We start from the raw sequence: 18,174 nt of genomic DNA, 5'->3' as shown, positions 1-18,174 counted from the left end.
ATTATCCATTTCCAAAGTTCATAATGAAAATATAAGCTAAGCAGTAAAAACCTAACAATCACATTGAACATACAAGAACAAAAAACGGTACGCATTTCTTCAAGACTGGAACGGTTTCTGGCAAGCATGTAGTTGGCGACTTACATCCGATACAGGTTGAGCATTGCTTCTGCACCACCGCACTGGATTTGCCGCATGAAGACCGAGTTGTCATATTGACGGTATAGATTGTGCTGAAATTTAACCCTTGCATGATGTGACTTTGCTGAACGGCATCGCATATATTACTATTGGCATCACTGTGGACTGAGGTTTTGTTGGTTGCTGAAAAACTGAAGCCGGTGAAGATTCCTTCTGGACAATCCCATGTGAACTGGAGAGATGATGAATTCGTGATGCAAGTGCAGATGAATCCACGGGCCGCCTCGGGAACTAGAAAGACATTCATCATATTGTGTCATGTAGAAGTCGCCAAATACATTAGGCACAAAACAGAGCAAACATTGTGTACAAGTGTAAGAATACCCCTCCCTACAGCGCAAACACAAAATCAAGTAATTACTGTAGGTTATATCTGTGGATGATGCTGATCGGGGGTAGGAGCCCAGCCAATGTCCTCCTTTCTCAGCTTCAAGCGGCTTCCCCGCCGGGCTCCCTGCGATGCCCATGGGTGTAACTTGATGCCGTCCCCACGCCCCAGACGACGGGACCGGCCTGCGTGGAAAATTTACTAATACTGCAAACTTAAACTAGAGTCTTTAAATGTGCGAGAATGATCCCGGCGACACTGATGAGTGACAGATCTGTCCGGTCTTTACACCTTTTTGTCTGACTTTATACCACCTATTCCTTGGTTTAATTTATGCCAAAAATTGTGCCAAAATTTTGATGCATGATGTTGCACTAAGGTCATGCCCCCTTCTCCACAAAGCCATGGCTCTTTGTTGGGTACGGCGAAAAAAGGTCTAAAACACATAAGGGCAGGCTGACATGAGCGCATGGTAAAACACAGTGTTTTACGGATGTGTGGAGCTGCGGTGATCGCATATACCTGTATATGACAGCATATCTCACGCATATTCTTCTGTTTTTAATAGTTTCATTTCCCAGCAACATGCGTATAAAACGCAGCACATACGCACAGGACTTTATCGTGCGTAATACGCGGTAAAATAGAGCGTGCTGCGTCCTTTTCTACGAGCGTATTATATGCAATAAATATACGCAGGTGTGAATGGATCAATAAACATTAATGTACTTTCATTGACTATTCACCACGTATTATACGCACGTATATTGCACACATAATACGCAATAAAATTACGCTCGTGTGAGCCTTGCCTAAATGTGCAAAGCATGTAAGCTGTTTTTTTGGGGCAATTTGCATCAAAAAACTGGAAAATCTTCAATAGTAAGGCCACCTGCACACAGGCAGGTCGGACCTTGCATGCGGGATTCCCGCAGCAGAGTTCAACCCGGTCCCTGGCGAGTGACCCCAGCTTACCTGTCCATCGTCTTCTCCTCTGCTGCGAATGCGCCGGCCAGCACATGTGCAGTATAGAGGACGCGGTGCTGTCGCTATGGCGATCATAATTGCAGAATCGCCACGGGACGGACGGCTTCCATTGACTTCAATGGGATCCGGCCGTGCATAGCCCGCACAAAAATCGCAGGATGCTGTGATTCCTCCTCTGTGAGCGGAAAATCGCAATCGTTTTCCGTTCGTGGGCAGGAAATCGCGTTTTCTCATAGCATGCTATGGGATGGTTCTGCTGCAGAATCCCGCTACAGATTTTGAAATGCAAACCCGCCCGTGTGCAGGAGGCCTAAATCTTCCCAGCTGTTGCAAATATAACAACTAGAGATGAGTGAACCTACTCGGCCACGCCCCTTTTCCGCCCGAGCGCCGCGATTTTCGAGTACTTCCGTACTCGGGTGAAAAGATTCGGGGGGCGCCGTGGGGAGTGGGGGGGGGGGGGGAGAGGGAGAGAGAGAGGGCTCCCCCCTGTTCCCTGCTGCTACCCCCCACTCCGCCACGCCTCCCCCCGCCCCCCGAATCTTTTCACCCAAGTACGAAAGTACTCGAAAATCGCGGTGCTCGATCGAGTAATTGCTCGAAACGAGTAGGTTCGCTCATCTCTAGTAACAACAAACAAAACAGCATGAACACCACCTCCACCAACACCACTTGTATCAAGGAATATCAAGAATTCTTTATAGTGGTTTTTACATGCGTTTTAAAATTTGTGAATGAAAACTAAAAGCTCGCTGTAGATTTTACATCATATCTATACAAGTAGGAATAGACTAAGAATCATTGTATCACCTGTGCAGTTCGTTACTAGAACAGGGTCGGATTCAGTGAGGTTATCGGCAGCCCTTGTATACACCAGGTATGTATAGGTCTCTCCTGGGGTCAGATCCATTATTGTAGCCGATTCACTGGTTACGATAGTATTACTTTTCACGATGGATGATGAAGTGACATTGGTCTGCACTCTGTAGCTGTAAGACGGCTGATACTCATCAGGTTGACTCCACGTCAGCGATGCAGAATATGAGGTCACATGACTAAACTGCAGCGACTTCACCGAGAACGGCTCTGAAAATTAAAAAAGAAAAAAATTGTAAGATTTTTCTTTAATCAAGATAACAAAGATCCGTACATTAAGGAGGAGAGTTTCTGAGTGATAACAATGGTATAGACCACAGCGGTATCCATCACCGCCATCTTCATGTATCCACCGTAGCATTTATAAAGTACGTAAAAAAGATACAAATTAGATGAACACCGCAGTTTTCCCCTATAGTACATTTTACTGAACACATTCGTAGTTCAAGTTGGGCAGTATGATTTTTGGGGCAAGATACTAATAAAAACCCTACAGTAAGGCTGTGTTTACACTTGTGTTGTGTCTGTTTGTAATGGAGCGGGCAGAGCATGACGGAGGGATTCTCTTACGTGTCCTATAAATGCTTGTGTCCTGCTCCACCGCCACTCACCCTGCCCAGCTATAACTGCCTCATTAATCACAACTGTCTAAAAAGGCTGTTACTGTAGCCCCCGGGGCCTTTGGTGTGCCCCCTGGTCTATTCTTCCGCTGAGCCTATCCTGCGGTACAGTGCTGCTTGCTGGGGCTCGGACCGTGCATTGGCTGGTACATCCAACTGGTCCTCGCTACCATCCTGCAGAGGACAGACTGTTCCAGCCCGCCTGTCCATTCCTGTGAGGCTCCTGCACGGATCAGACAGGACTTTGTATTATACAGCTGCTGAACCCCATGACAAAGGGCTCTGCCCAAAGCAATTTTCGTCACCAACATAGAAAGGGGTTCTTTACTGTAAGAGCAGTTAGACTGTGGAACTCTCTGCCTGAGGAAGTGGTGATGGCAAAATCCATAGAGGAGTTTAAAAGGGGACTTGATGTCTTTCTGGAGAAGGATATTATAGGTTAGAAATCTTAGGTAATTGTTAATCCGGGTATACAGGCAGGTAGGATCTATTAGGGGTTGATCCAGGGAACAGTCTGATTGCCATTAGGGAGTCGGGAAGGAATTTTATTCCCCAAAGGGCTAATTGGCTTCTGCTCTTGGGGTTTTTTGCCCTCCTCTGGATCTACAACACAGGAGTATAGACAGGCTGGACTAGATGGACATTGTCTTCATTCGGCCTTACGAACTATGTTACTAGGTTCTACCGACTCCCATTTTTCCTTTTCTCCGACTACCTGGAAGTTTAAAGAGTGTCAGTGTTGGGGGACTTGTACCCTAAATTTTCTAGACTAGAACTTTGCTCTGGTCAGTCTGTTCTCCCCCCACCTTTTTAATATATCCTTTAAAATACAGTTTTTCAATTACAATCAGCCCTTTAAAAGGCGACCATAATGCTGATGTGGCCCTTGGTGAAAACAGGTTTAAACACCCCTGTACTACACTTCTGGTAAGAATATCAACCATAGTGCACACAATTTATGGTAACAGTACACAGTGTGACAGAATTAATTATTTTGTTCCCGTGTACTTTGGCCGAGGAAAAGACAAAAAATCCAATCATGTGCGTTAAATTAATAGCATAAAATCATTTTGCAAAACTAGCAACCTACTTGTATAAGCCGATGCGCTCGCAGGTGAACTCTGATACCCTGAGACTCCAACTGTGACCACGGTAATGGAATAATTCGTCCCGGATCTCAGGTCCTGAAGGATGACATTTGTGGTGTTGCTTGTCACAGTCCACATGCCGGAAGAATTCCTATAACTTATATGATATGACTTCTTCAGACCGCTCATCTCTACTGGCTCCAACCAGGATATCATCATGTTGTTGGTCCCAATTGTACTAAAAGTTAATTCTGTTGGTGGAGCTGGATCTGTATGTAAATAAAAAAATGCAGACAAGTGAGAATATAACAGTATATGAGTCATTAAATCAGTGAGACGATGTAGCAGAGATGACTGAACATGTATCAGCGTGTAACACTCTGACCCTGATGATACTCACACGTGGCCTCGGTCACCGGATCAGACGTCTGGCTGCAGTTCCCACTGACCGTATGTACGGTGACATTGTATTCTCTGCCAGGTAGTAATCCGGTGAAGGTCACTTTTGTAGTATTAGTTTGTGCCATGTTACTGACGGCTCCTGTTAGAATGACTGTGTAATGATCCACTTTTCCCACTGGTTTTGCCCATGTGACGACAAGAGTATCGGTTTTATTGTTATTCGTCACCACGATGCTGACAGCTTTTTCTGGAGCTAAAGAAAAAAAAAGATAAAACGTAAAGGGAATGTGTCACCAGAAAATGGCCCATTACATGAATAAACTTTTATGTTAATGACTTATGACAGATATAGCCATCATGGGTTGCAAGGGGAGGTATGAAGCAGGCTCGGTAGCCGAGCTTGCTTCATATCTGGCAGCTAACCGTAGCTTCTGCCAGCCGTCGGCAATGGCTAGCTCAGATTGTGGATATTTCACTGCTTACAATGCCAGAACGAGGGTCCCGCATCCCCCTGTGTGACGGGCGGTGAATGAATCCGCATCAGCCACTGCTCCATTAATTGCAGTGTGACTGTCAGAGACTGCCAAACGCGTGTAGTCCGCTAACTCTGGCAATCCCATTGAAATTAATGGAACAAGTTCTGAGCATGGACTGTGCCGATTCATTCACAGCTAGTCACACAGGAGGACATAGGACCCTCGTTCTGGCCATTTATGGGGTCCCAGAGGTTGGACCCCCACTGATCAAGTAGTTATCCTGTGGATAGGAGAGAAAGGGGTATTCTAGTAATATCAAGTTAAGGCATCATAAGTGAGCTAGAGCTCAGAATTTCTACGTGAAAAAAAATGGCTGGCGACCTCGCCAACATCAAAAAAATCTAACTGAATGCATTATAAAGATTACGGGGTCACAGGCAACTTTTTCATAGGGAAACAATGAGTAATTTCACCATGACTCAGGAGCGATGCCTTGTTGCCATTAGGGATGAGTGAACTTTTCAAGAGTTCGGTTTGACTGAATTTTGGCAAAAAGTTTGGCTTGAATTAGTTTGAACTGAACTTTCACCAATACCCATAAAAAGTAGCAGGAGGCAGAAGAAGAGGACAACGAAGATATTTCACAGGGTTTAGCGCAGAAGAATTGCCTGAGGTTCGGTTCATATCAAACTGAACTTTTAGCAAAGTTTAACCTGAATCAGGGTTAAAATGTTTTGGCTCGCTCCACACTAGTCACCATGAAGCACTAGTTGAAAATGGTTTGATCACTTGAGTAGTTTCAGTCGGTCTGTCCTCACCTGTACAGGTAATATATGACACCGGGTCTGATTCAGTGATGTTATCGCCTGCTCTTGTATACACCGTGAATGTATACGTCTCTCCTGGTGTCAGATGCATTATTGTAGCCGATTCGCTGGTCACAATTGTATCATTCATCGATGTGGATGATGAGCTGTCGTTGGTCTGGACTCTGTAGCTGTAGGATGTCTGATACTCATCAGGTTGACTCCACACCAGAGACACAGAGGATGGAGTCACATCGATGCCATGGAGAGATTTTACAGACGTAGGTGCTAGAATAATGTGAAAACATATTGGTAACAGAAGGAAGAGGAGTGCAAATAATCAGTCACGAGAAACTAGACTGAAAGTGAGGTGCAGGAGGATCCATCAGGGCTGGAGTGGATGCGGTAGGCACATGTATTAAACACCATTCATTCTCTTCTTTTCAATTAACAGTAAGATATAAAGTATAAAATTAATAAATGTACCTGCAACCATCATACACAACGGACTATAGCAACACTCCTCATGGTATCACAGTGCGGAGATTTATTATATGCAGTACCAATGATGTACCGCTCTTTACTCCACTGCAATGTGGCGCATTTATCAATGGATTACAAGTAAAAATACAGTTAGTGTACATAGTAATATCATATGGGGTTACACATGTCTATCCACCCATTACCTTTTACACTGTACATGCGTCTCCCCAATTCTCATTGGAAAATAGACATTGACCAAAAAAAGTAATGCACCAAGAAGGAGTTGTTGGAATCGGATGGAAATGTATGTGTGTGAATGCAATGATGATATATGTAAGGGATCACAATATTAGAGCGAAAGGATAAGTTTATTGGGGAAAACTGGACAAATCAGAGGAGGCTGGAGGACCCCGTTAGCTTGGATACATGATGAGATACAGTCGGCCATGGAGGCATACAGTATATAGGTCTGTATGCTATCCTGCAATACATTTACCCACAGATGTACCTGAGCCTCTAGATCCTGCACACTCATAGGCTGCGTCCCAGCTGGCCCTGTAAATGCTTGATCAGCGATAAATCTGGTGGCTGGGCGGCCATGGAAGTGTGACAATGTTGTGGGGGCTTCCTGTGACCCCCTTGTGTGTCGGCCGAGCATTATCCTGCTGGAAGCTGCCATGAGAGGAACATATGTGGCTGCAGGATGTCCTGAACATATCGCTGAGCTGTCATTGTCCCTCGTGCCACTACTTGGGGGGACTGACTGTTGTATGTAATGCTCCCCCCCCCCGACCATCACACCAGCAGGGGGCAGTGTGACGCTCGATCGCAAAGGCAGGATTAAGGCACTCACCCCGAGGTCTCCAGACATGAATATGTCCATCATCAGCATCCAAACTAAACCTGGATTCAGAGCTAAAGATGCTAAATTAGCTACAGTCTGTGATGGCAAAACCGGTGTCTAATCAGACCCCAACTCTAATCATTTACATAACTGTGTTTGGAGTTTTGCAGCCATCCAACATTTATATCTGGGTGCCTTATTTTCATATATCATATTGTCACTTGCCATGATCTCACACATATTGGAGAGGAAAAATCATTAAAACTTCACCTTTATTAATAATTCTTAAAATATTACCATGACTAAATATGAATAGATCAAAAAATATTTTTAAAAAACCTCATATAGGCTGGAAATCAGGACCCCCTATATAAAAAGGCAGAGGAAGTCAGATTTGAACCTGAGCCACCGTGCATGTTAGCTGATTGCCACAGAAATAGGAGAGGGCCAAAAATAAGCAGAGAGAACATAAAACCCAATACAGCCATTACCCTTGGTCAGGTTTGAACTTACAATTCCAGCACTGCAAGGCAGCGGTTCTAATTACTGAGCCACCGTGCTTAAGAAAACTATAATGAGAACATACAACCTCCATGCAGATGTTGTCCATAGTTAGACATGTACCTAGAAGCCCGGTGTTACAAAGTGTGGTGGCTCAGTAATTAGCACTGCTGCCTTGCAGTACTGGAATTGTAGGTTCAAGTCTGACCAATCTGTCTTTAGTTCTGTATGGAGTTTTTCTTAAAGTTGATGATGCCCTTGATGAGACCCCAGCACTGCAAGGCAACAGTGCCACAGCCACCACTACCACCACACAGAAAAAATTGACAAAACTGGAAATAAGAAACAAATTGTCTTCAAGTTTCAATTATAATGCAATAAAAAGTCAGCGTTTTTGATCAAGTGTAAAAACAGAATGAAGAAAAAAAAAAAAAATGCAGAAACGGACTGAAACTGAAGACCGTTCCCTTCAATGCATTTCTACGGGCTTGAAAATGGAAAGGTTCGCTTTCCTTTTCGCTGTTCCCACAATGTGAATAGACCTCTTAGAGTGTTAGTTCAAACGTTCATAAAAACAACAGTAGCCAATTTAGTTTTGTAAGAACACCTAGAACCTACTTGTATAGACAGAGGTGCTCACAGGTAAACTCGGATACCTCCGGACTCCGATCGTCAATAGAGTAATGGAGTAGTTAGTCCCAGACGTCAGGTCCTGAAGGGTGACATTTGTGGTGTTGCTTGTGACAGTCCAAGTGCCTGAAGAATTCCCATAGCTTATATTGTATGACTTAACCACACCGCTCATATCTACTGGCTCCGACCAAGATAATGTCAGGCTGTGTGTCCGAATAGTAATAAAATGTAAGTTTCCTGGTGGAGTTGGGACTGTGTAAAACAAATATAAACACAGAACAAACTATTATATAATATAAAAGTGACAGAAGTGAAGATGAATCAAAGTGCATCTGTCATAAAGGGACATTAAAAGACTAAGAACTGAAGCGTCTGTTCAGAAGGACTTAAAGGGATTGTCCATTGAAAGTTAATCGGCAGGTGCAGAGGTTTCTAAAAAAACAAATCAAGCAGTACTTACCTATCCTCAGCCCCGATGATTCAGCCATGCAGCCCCACTGTTCATCTATCCTCTGGACAGCGGAAGTCAGGTGACTGCTGCCGGCTAATCAGAGGCCACAACATCACCACCAATTCTCCTGGCATCAGTAATGCCAGAGGTTTTGAACAGTGATACTGCAGTTTCTGATTGGCAGTCAGTGGTCACCTGACTCTACCTGAGACCAGGTGAACAGCAGGTCTGCAGCACTCGACCACCGAGGACATGTAAGTAATGCTTGATTTGTTATTTTAGCACGTTTGCACCTGCATTTAGTTTTAAAGACATAACCAGACAACCCCGTTAGCCTGATGCTACTCACACGTGGCCTCGGTCACCGGATCAGACGTCTGGTTGCAGTTCCCACTGATTGTATGTACGATGACATTGTATTCTCTGCCTGGTAGTAATCCGGTGAAGGTCACTTGCGTGGTATTAGTTTGTGTCATGTGACTGACGGCTCCTGTTAAACTGACGTTAGAATTCTCCACTTTTCCTGCTGCCTTTGTCCACGTGACGACAAGAGTATCGGTTGTATTGTTATTTGTGAGCTGGAGGTTGACAATCTTTTCTGGAGCTAAAAGACAAAAAAATTTAAATGAAGATATTCACAAAAAACCTGTGTAATATTTCAAATAATCTGCCCTTATATAACTCTTATGGTTAATGCAGCTGGCCATATTTTGGCTCCATGTAAGTGTATTCGCCTTAGGGATTTTGCAGCGGGATTTCCCGCAGAATTTCCGCCCGTGCACGCTGCCAAAGGATCGCATGAGTTTATGCAATCCTATGCAGGCAGACGCGATTTGACCGTGTGTAAACAAATTGCGGCATGTCCTATTTCTGTGCGAGCCTCACAGAAACGTCACCTCTTACGCGCCGGCTCTGCTCTGCCCATGTTCTGGTTGAGCGGCAGCTGGCACATAGCAGAGCGGAGGAGACGCCGGAGGAGGTGAGCCGCGTGAGTCACTGCAGGGGCACGGCTGGCATCCCACTGCATCCGACCTGGCCGTCTGCATTAGGCCTTACTGGATCTCCAGATGTCTCTGATGTCATACAGAGTTACTTTCTAATGGATTCCGTAACAAAAAATGAAATAAATGAAAGTTGTCAATGTGCAATATAAATGACGTTCATTTTATTATGCAGATCGTTAACATTACAGCAACACTGTATTTTTTTAAATGGCTTTTTTTATGCTTTTCTGCATTAAAATAATTTTTTCATAAAATATAAATATTTCTGTATCATCACATTCTAAGAGTTCTAACTTAGTTTTATCTTGCTGACAGGTCATTTTGCAGTAGGTGTTATTTAACTCCCTGATTAAGGTTTATTTTACACTGTTTTGCAGTGTATTATTGTCTGTCAATGTGTTATATTTGTCAGGGTCTAATAGGCACACACAAATGGCAGAGTTGATAGGCCCTTGGCTACCATAACAATTCATCGGCACCCTGCAATATCAGATGTCAGAGCAACATATTTACTAGATTATACAGTGGATACATACAAGTAATTGCACATGCAGTAATCCTGTACCTACATCATCACAGAGCCAGAACTGTATGGCAATACACAGGAATCACATGGCAACCACAATGTATTATTGGACCTCATGTCCACTAGAAAAATACAATCCGCGCAGATTTCTGCTGCAGATTCCGCGTGGATTTGCTTTAAGGCAGGGGTCACACAGGGCGGATTTGCCGCGGTTCTGCCGCAGCAGATCCGCTGGCGGCAAAACCGCCCGCGGCCACTAATCTCGGGATTAGCCAGCCATGTGGACGAGGTTTCCCCGAAACCTCGTCCACACGGGACGGCTAATCCGCTGTGGTAAATCCGGTTGAAACCGCGGCTGCGGCCGCCGCAGCCGCGGTTTCAAAAGAAGCAGCATGTCTGTTTACAGACGGTTTTTTGTTTATTTATGTTACGGCCGCGCTCTCCTCTATGGGAGAGCTGTCCGCAACGGAAATGCATGCGGCTGGACCGCTTCAAAGCCGCCGCGGCTTAAACCGCGGCGGTTCTCCCGGCGGAAATCTCGCGGTTTTTGCTGCGGCCAAACCGCGAGATTTCCGACGGGAATCCGCCGTGTGTGAACCCAGCCTAAATGTTTTTTTTTTCATGCGGGTATCCGCACCTATTGATAGCAATGGGGCCGATCCGCACTGAATCCGCACTAAAATGGAGCATGCTGCGTTTTTTTTTTTCTGTGCGTGAAAAACGCAAATCAATTAAAATGCCATCCGCGGGTGCAAAATTCAATTTAATTGACCTGCAGATGGCCAATGATTTCCTATGGGCAAAATTTCACCCGCAGAATTCGCAATTCAATTTTGCTAGTGGACATGAGGACTTTACAGTACAGAGTGGGAAGAGGTCAAAGTTTAATGAAAATTACTCCTTTCAGTTGGTTGGTACTCACCTATGCAGGTGGTTAATAATGCCACATCTGATTCAGTGATGTTGTCGGCTGCTCTTGTATACACCATGAATGTATAGGTTTCTCCTGGGGTCAGATGCATTATTGTAGCCGACTCATTTGTCACTATTGTATCATTCATCGTTATGGCTGATGAGCTGTTCTTGGTCTGGACTCTGTAGCTGTAAGACGTCTTATATTCATCCGGCTGACTCCAAGTCAGCTCCACAGAACTTGTAGTGAGATTACTGATCTGCAGAGACTTCACCGACATTGGCTCTGAAATTAAAAAAAAAACCCAAAACACCCGGGTTAAATGATATAAAATACCGTATGCTGCATTCTAACTAATTTTTACCCAACATGCATTGCTGCTTTATGATCTGGATGTACGCTGTTTTTCAACAAGTGCTGTTTTAACTACTATGAGATCTACCAAGTTTCCATCCAGAATCAAAACCTTATAAAAACATTTAGCCCAAATATGTTTTTGCTCGACACAAGTTCCCCAGAGGCTTATGGGTCATATATAGAGATGAGCGAGCATACTCGCTAAGGGCAATTACTCGAGCGAGCATTGCCCTTAGCGAGTACCTGCCCGCTCGGAAGAAAAGATTCGGCTGCCGGCGCGGGGGAGCGGTGAGTTGCGGGAGTGAGCAGGAGGGAGTGGGGGGGAGAGAGAGAGAGATCTCCCCTCCGTTCCCCATCGCTCCCTCCTGCTCCCCCGCGCCGGCAGCCGAATCTTTTCTTCCGAGCGGGCAGGTACTCGCTAAGGGCAATACTGGCTCGAGTAATTGCCCTTAGCAAGTATGCTCGCTCATCTCTAGTCGCATACTTATCTGGTATACTCCACCTCACAGACACAGAACTTGTAGTCAAATAAGTGATGTGCAAGAGTTATTGCCTGATAGATTTTAGATTTCAGCACTCAAAAATAGAAAAAGGCAAAAACAAAGTTTGACCAATCACATGGCTTTAGTTATGACTAACTGCCATTTGATTGGCTTTTACCTTTTGGTATTTTTGAGTGCTGAAATCTAAAATCTATCAGGCAGTAACTCTTGCACATCACTTCTTTGCAAAGTGGCCAATGTAGGTGCAGTAATGCTAGGTTCACACCACGTCTTTGCATCCTGTTGTAAGGTACCATCTTCTGGTGTTGGGTAAATTTATAATTTAAACAGAATGCAACAGGACACAAAACTCATGCAAGCCGCTGTTCAAGAGCAGAAATGGACTGATCAGCATTATATGTAGGAGGAGACAACTACAAAAGGAAGTAACAGGACCGACAACCCCTTTTAATTGTACCTTTTCTCTAAACTTGCAACAAATAGAAAAAAAAAAAAAAAAAAAAAAAAAAAAAAAACAGTACCCATCCACAGGATACAAAATATGGTGTGAATGTGGGGAGCTGGGAGCAAGTGCTTCCGGATTTTAGAGTGAAGAGCCTCAATTGGGTGACGTTTCTCTTTGCCATGTGTTCAATTTGAATAATGGTGGTATACCCTGCAAAATGTTTGCCAAGAATATGTTTAAGGGTTTAACAAGTGACTCCTTAAGTAAAAGGGATTGTAAACTACTGATGGCCTACCTGCAGGACAGACCATCAATAGTACATCAGCGGCGGTCTGCTGCCTGGGACACCCAGTGATCAGCTGTTCACCGAGTAAGTGTGCTTGTGCGCTCAGCTGATTTCTGCAAGAAGCAGACAGCTCTGTTCTCACTGTAGTGGCCAGTCTTGGCATTACAGGCAAAGTTCCCACTACAGTGAGAACAGAGTTGTCTGCTTCCTGCAGAAATCAGCTGCAGTATGAGCGCTGCAGCTCAGCAAACAACTGATTAGTGGGGGATCCTAGGCAGTAGACCCGATCTACCTTTGATGGCCTATCCTAAAGATAGCCCATCAATAGTTTACAACTGTAAAACCCCTTTGAGAAGATTAGAAATGTATATGATTACCTTGAATGTTGTTACAGTGATAGTGAAAATGCAAAATGTTACTATTCTGTAAATTATGTGGTAAACAAAAAAGCTAATGAAAACATTAGAGGACATTTAAATCTTGAATATATTCCTATAGTTAAGAAAGATATTACTTATATGTTGCATTGTTTTCACACAGGAAGTATAAACCTACTTGTAAAGACCGATGTGCTCACAGGTGAACTCAGATATCCACGGACACCGACTGTGACCACAGTGATGGAGTAATTAGTCCCTGATGTCAGGTTCTGAAGGACGACTGTTGTGCCGCTTGTCGCAGTCAATATGCCTGAAGGATAACCATAGCTTATATTATAGGACTTGGTCACATCGTCCATATTTAGCGGCTCCTCCCAAGATAACGTCAGGCTGTTTGTACCAATTGTGCTTACGGTTAAGTTTCTTGGTTCGGTTGGATCTGTGCAGAATGACAGAAACACAAGTTACCAATCAGACACATGTAGCATGAGTGAAAGTCACTGGAATTGATGGACTGGACGGGTAGCAGAGAAGAACAATTGCTGATAATATAGAATAATGTCTCAAAACTAAAGGTAGATTTAATTCATTATGCAATGAATAGCTTACAAGCTGCAAGTCGTCGTTTAGGTAACCTCTTTAAGGCTTACTGAACACAACAAGGCCCTCACAGCGGCACACCGAAATGTCTGTATTATGGAGCCGTAGCTACTATGTAAGCTCTTGTATGGCGCCACTCTGTGGCACAGTATTCTCCCCTAGAAGCAATGTTCATATAAGCAACACCTCCATAACAAAAATGTAGTGACATCATTTATTCTCCCACAAAAGTTCATACGAAAACTGCTACAGTATGGGCTAACATGAGCCTTAGTAGTCACCAATTAAGCAGATTCCCCCTATGATCATACCATTATGGAGTGCCATTATTAGAATGATCACTATAGAGTTATTACAGTGTAGACCCTGATGATACTCACTCGTGGCCTCGGTCACCGGATCAGACGTCTGGTTGCAGTTCCCACTGATGGTCTGTACGGTGACATTGTATTCTCTGCCCGGTAGTAATCTGGTGAAGGTCACTTGTGTAGTATTAGTTTGTGTCATGTTATTGACGGCTCCTGTTAGAATGACTGTGTAATGATCCACTTTTCCTTCTGGTGTTTTCCATGTGACTTCAAGACTATCAACAGACTTCTTCAGCGAGACGGAGGAAACTTGTCCAGGATCTAAAAATAATATCGCAAATTACAGACCGGTTATATGAAAGATCGCATGGTAATAATATAAGAAAAGTAACAGAAAAAGAAAAATAACTAAAGAAAAGTATTAGCAAGATTTCAGCATTATTTTTATTATACATACAACATGGAAAATATAAAACAAATCACCAAAAGCGGGCAACCCTCAGCCATCCAATTGTCCCAGAAGGCCTTATACAAATAGGCTGTTTTCATGAGACATCACCACATGTAGAAAATGCCCTAGGGCTGTATCACCATCAGTAGATGGCAGTGACCCAACCAACCAATCTTGTAGATGTCCACACAGAAAGTTTTGTATCCATTGACAAAGTTAAGTGTTGCTACTATCAGCGCACCATGAAAGGCTGCCTCACAGTGAAGGGATGGCTGCAGCACTTTGGGTTTATATGCTAATCTTTTATTTTTTTTTTTGTTATTCTGACAATTAAAGAAACCTCACAGCAATTAGTGTTAAGCAAACCAAAACAATAGAATCGTGTTTCGGGCTGAACGTCACTAAAAGTTCGGTTGAGTGCAAACCCAAATCTTGGCTGAACCCACTAAAAGAATTCTCTCTCCTTTAGCCTCCTTGTTCCTTTTCCTTATTCTAAAGGGAAGGAAGAAGGAAAATGAAGAAGAACAAGGAATAAAAAAAAAAGGAGCAAGAAAAAAAAAACAAAAAACTTTTTTTGCTTCATTAACTCTGTCTTAAAACAGCTCAAAAGTACTTCGATGCACTCCTTGGTGACCCAAGACTGTTATACAGGGCTTTATGGCCCTTACACAGTGTTATAGACCAGCTTTAGAGGATTTGGTGAGGTTCTGGTTTGGTTCAAATTAATCCGCTTATCACTAAAACTGATCTTGGATAGTTTTACACTGTTTGAAGTTTCTTCTGAACGGTGCAAATACCATTTATGAGATCATGTCTGGTGGAGCCATTGACCACATGGTCTTTCGGGAAAAAGCATGTGATGCCGTCTATAGACTGAAGATGACTATGTGCGATGTTGAATAGAGAACATCAATCCGTTCAGCTTGTAACCTCCCATCCTGAGAAAATACTTTTGATTATATGCTTGTTAGCAGCATTACATTCACACTGAACGTTTACTAACTCACTCTATCCTCACCTGTGCAGGTAGTATATGACACCGGGTCCGATACAGTGAGGTTATCGGCTGCTCTTGTATACACCGTAAATGTATAGGTTTCTCCTGGGGTCAGATCCATTATTGTAGCGGATTCACTTGTCACGATTGTATCATTTATCAGTGCGGTAGATGAGTTGTCATAAGTCTGGACCTTGTAGTGGTAAGAAGTCTTATACTCATCCGGCTTATTCCATGTCAGAGATGCAGAATATGATGTCACATGGCTGACCTGCAGAGATTTGATGGATATTGGTTCTGAAACAAAAGAAATACAAACACTGAATGTTCATATCGAATGAGAGTGCAGCATACAGTATCCCTCGTAGGTAAATACTGGCCAGCATCTACAAGTCCAGAGTTGTACATATAGCCAGGAGATTGGCAGCAGGCAGTAGGCTTGTCACATATGGCACATTGGTGAGTGATTTGTTATTTGAGAGCTCTTTTACATAAACGTTTGTTTGCCTCACAAACGGGCCATATAAAAAGGGTCAACAATCAGCCAATGAACAAACAAAAGCTTGTTCTTCATGTGATTGTTGGTCTTCAGCAGGCACATGCAGCACAGTCTGTACACAGATTAGTCTCAATCAATGTGGATGGCTTGAGAAGGAACTTTTTTCCACTTTTTTACTAAGGAAAATTGGCTTCTACGGTACTGGTGCAATATATCTCCACGGGAACTAGGGGTAGATACATGGGTTGGCCGCAATCAGTGACAGGGAACGGGCAGTTCACGGCCCCAGTTGCGGATTGGCTGGCGTGGCGGAGTACAGATGCAGCACCATCACCACCGTGGGGGCCACCTACAAGCCGCCGGCGCTCCCACTGCTTCTCAGCATGGAGGAGGCAGCAGAGCGGTGCAAGGCACCGGCGCTTCCACAGCATGGAAGGACAGAGGAGGCAGCTGAGTGGGGTCTAAAAGGAGTGGTGTTCTTACTGAGAGGGCAGCAGGATGGCGGATGGAGAAGCATTCCTACTAGCCACTCCCACTGGTTGTCAGGAGGACAAAGGCAGCACAGCACTGACCGTGGTCTGGGGGAGCACGTTTCTTACTACTGGCGCTCCCACAGCATGTCAGGATGGAGGAGGCAGCTGAGCAGGGTTCCCGAGGAACCTGTCAGACCGGGGGTCGGAGCAGCGGCTTCACAAGGTCTGAAGCAGAACACAGCGCCAACAAACAATCCACATCAGAGCAGCGGCTTCACAAGGTCTGAAGCAGAAAACAGCACCAGCAGCCAATCCACTACGGAGCAGCGACTTCACAAGGTCCAAAGCAGTACACAGCGCCAGCAGCCAATCCACATCTGTGGGAGCGATGTGGGCATTCCCTGTCACTGATCCAGGCCAACCCATGTCTCCACCCCTAGTTCCGGTGGAGACATATTGCACCAGTACCGGCTTCTACTTCACGGTGGTTTCTTCCTTCTCTCTGAATCAACAGGATAAAAAGCCGAACTGGATGGATTTATGCAATTTTTTCAGCCGCACAATCTTGTTACTCGCCACAGATTCTGTGCAAAATCCACACCAAGAAGGGATGGGCTACTTTCCTTTTTACAATTTTTTAAACCATGATGCAGATTTACAATCAGCGTGCATAATTCATACAGCGAGGATTCCCACTGAAAGCAATGGGAGGCAGATTACATGCAGTACTGTGGCGCAGATTGCACACTGAAAGGTGTGTATAAATCCATCATATGCATGCTCTAATGAGGCAGGTTTATAGATGCTATACTGCTGAGAAGGTAAACAAAGAAAGCTAATGAAGAAAAAGATTAAATATTGAATATATTCTGATACTTTTAGGAAGATCATTACTCACACCGTGCGGGTTTCATACAAGCAATGTAAACCTACTTGTATAGACAGAAGTGCTCACAGGTAAACTCTGATACTTCCGGACACCGATTGTGACCACAGTGATTGAGTAATTAGTCCCAGATATCAAACTCTGAAGGGTGACATTTGTTGTGAGACTTTCCGCAGATAAGTTAGTCAATGGGAATATGCCATAACTTATATTGTAGGACTTCTTCACATCACTCATATTTACTGGTTCTAACCAAGATAGTGTCAAGTCCTTTGTTGCAGTTGTGTTTAAAAATAACGTTCCAGGTTGGGTTGGATCTATACAAAAAGGCAGAAATACAAACAGGTGAGAATATATACAGCATAGGTTTAATATGCAGATGGAGGAGAAGGAGGAGGATTATAAAGAGCCCTTGCTGAGTAGATCCTGATGATACTCACATGTAGCCTCGGTCACTGGATCAGACGTCCACCTGCAGTGCCCACTGGATATCTGTACGGTGACGTTATATTCTCTGCCTGGTAGTAATCCTGTGATATTCACTTGTGTAGTATTAGTTTGTGTGATATTATTGATGCCGTTTACAGTGACTGTATAATTATCCACTTTTCCTGCTGGTTTTGTCCATGTGGCTTCAAGAGTATCAACCGACCCGTAATTGTTCAATGAGATGTTGGCTCGTCCAGGAACTGAGAATATCACAAATCAGAGACGGATTAGTTATATAGCAGTTAACTCTGTCAGGTTAGGTTTACACGCAGCTGAAATGTTGCCGTATTTCCCCCCCCAAAATTTCACCATGGGTACAAATTTTGACTCTTAATCAGCTGCACTTCTGCAGTTGATTTCA

At 44.0% G+C, this 18,174-nt stretch overlaps 1 protein-coding gene across 5 annotated transcripts in view; it reads right to left on the bottom strand.

The window, feature by feature from the left end:
* LOC136582410 (receptor-type tyrosine-protein phosphatase eta-like) overlaps positions 1–18,174 on the bottom strand; it is a 124,548-nt gene that overhangs the window by 49,251 nt on the left and 57,123 nt on the right. For 4 of the 5 annotated variants that reach the window (XM_066583440.1, XM_066583441.1, XM_066583442.1 and 1 more), the window contains 13 exons: positions 17,765–18,013; positions 17,372–17,641; positions 15,488–15,763; positions 14,091–14,339; positions 13,286–13,549; positions 11,149–11,424; positions 9,046–9,300; positions 8,231–8,497; positions 5,797–6,072; positions 4,501–4,755; positions 4,103–4,369; positions 2,327–2,602; positions 145–432 (listed from right to left, as the gene is read on the bottom strand). In XM_066583440.1, coding sequence (XP_066439537.1) covers positions 145–432; positions 2,327–2,602; positions 4,103–4,369; positions 4,501–4,755; positions 5,797–6,072; positions 8,231–8,497; positions 9,046–9,300; positions 11,149–11,424; positions 13,286–13,549; positions 14,091–14,339; positions 15,488–15,763; positions 17,372–17,641; positions 17,765–18,013 — 3,468 coding nt within the window. The remainder of the gene's footprint in view (positions 1–144; positions 433–2,326; positions 2,603–4,102; positions 4,370–4,500; positions 4,756–5,796; positions 6,073–8,230; positions 8,498–9,045; positions 9,301–11,148; positions 11,425–13,285; positions 13,550–14,090; positions 14,340–15,487; positions 15,764–17,371; positions 17,642–17,764; positions 18,014–18,174) is intronic. The other variant, XM_066583443.1, reaches the window with a different exon arrangement.

The sequence above is a fragment of the Eleutherodactylus coqui genome, chromosome 11 (assembly GCF_035609145.1).
Source record: "Eleutherodactylus coqui strain aEleCoq1 chromosome 11, aEleCoq1.hap1, whole genome shotgun sequence".
NCBI classification, from domain to species: Eukaryota; Metazoa; Chordata; class Amphibia; order Anura; family Eleutherodactylidae; genus Eleutherodactylus; species Eleutherodactylus coqui.
The sequence above is the reverse complement of the archived record's forward strand: the minus strand, read 5'-3'. Positions and strand labels throughout refer to the sequence as shown.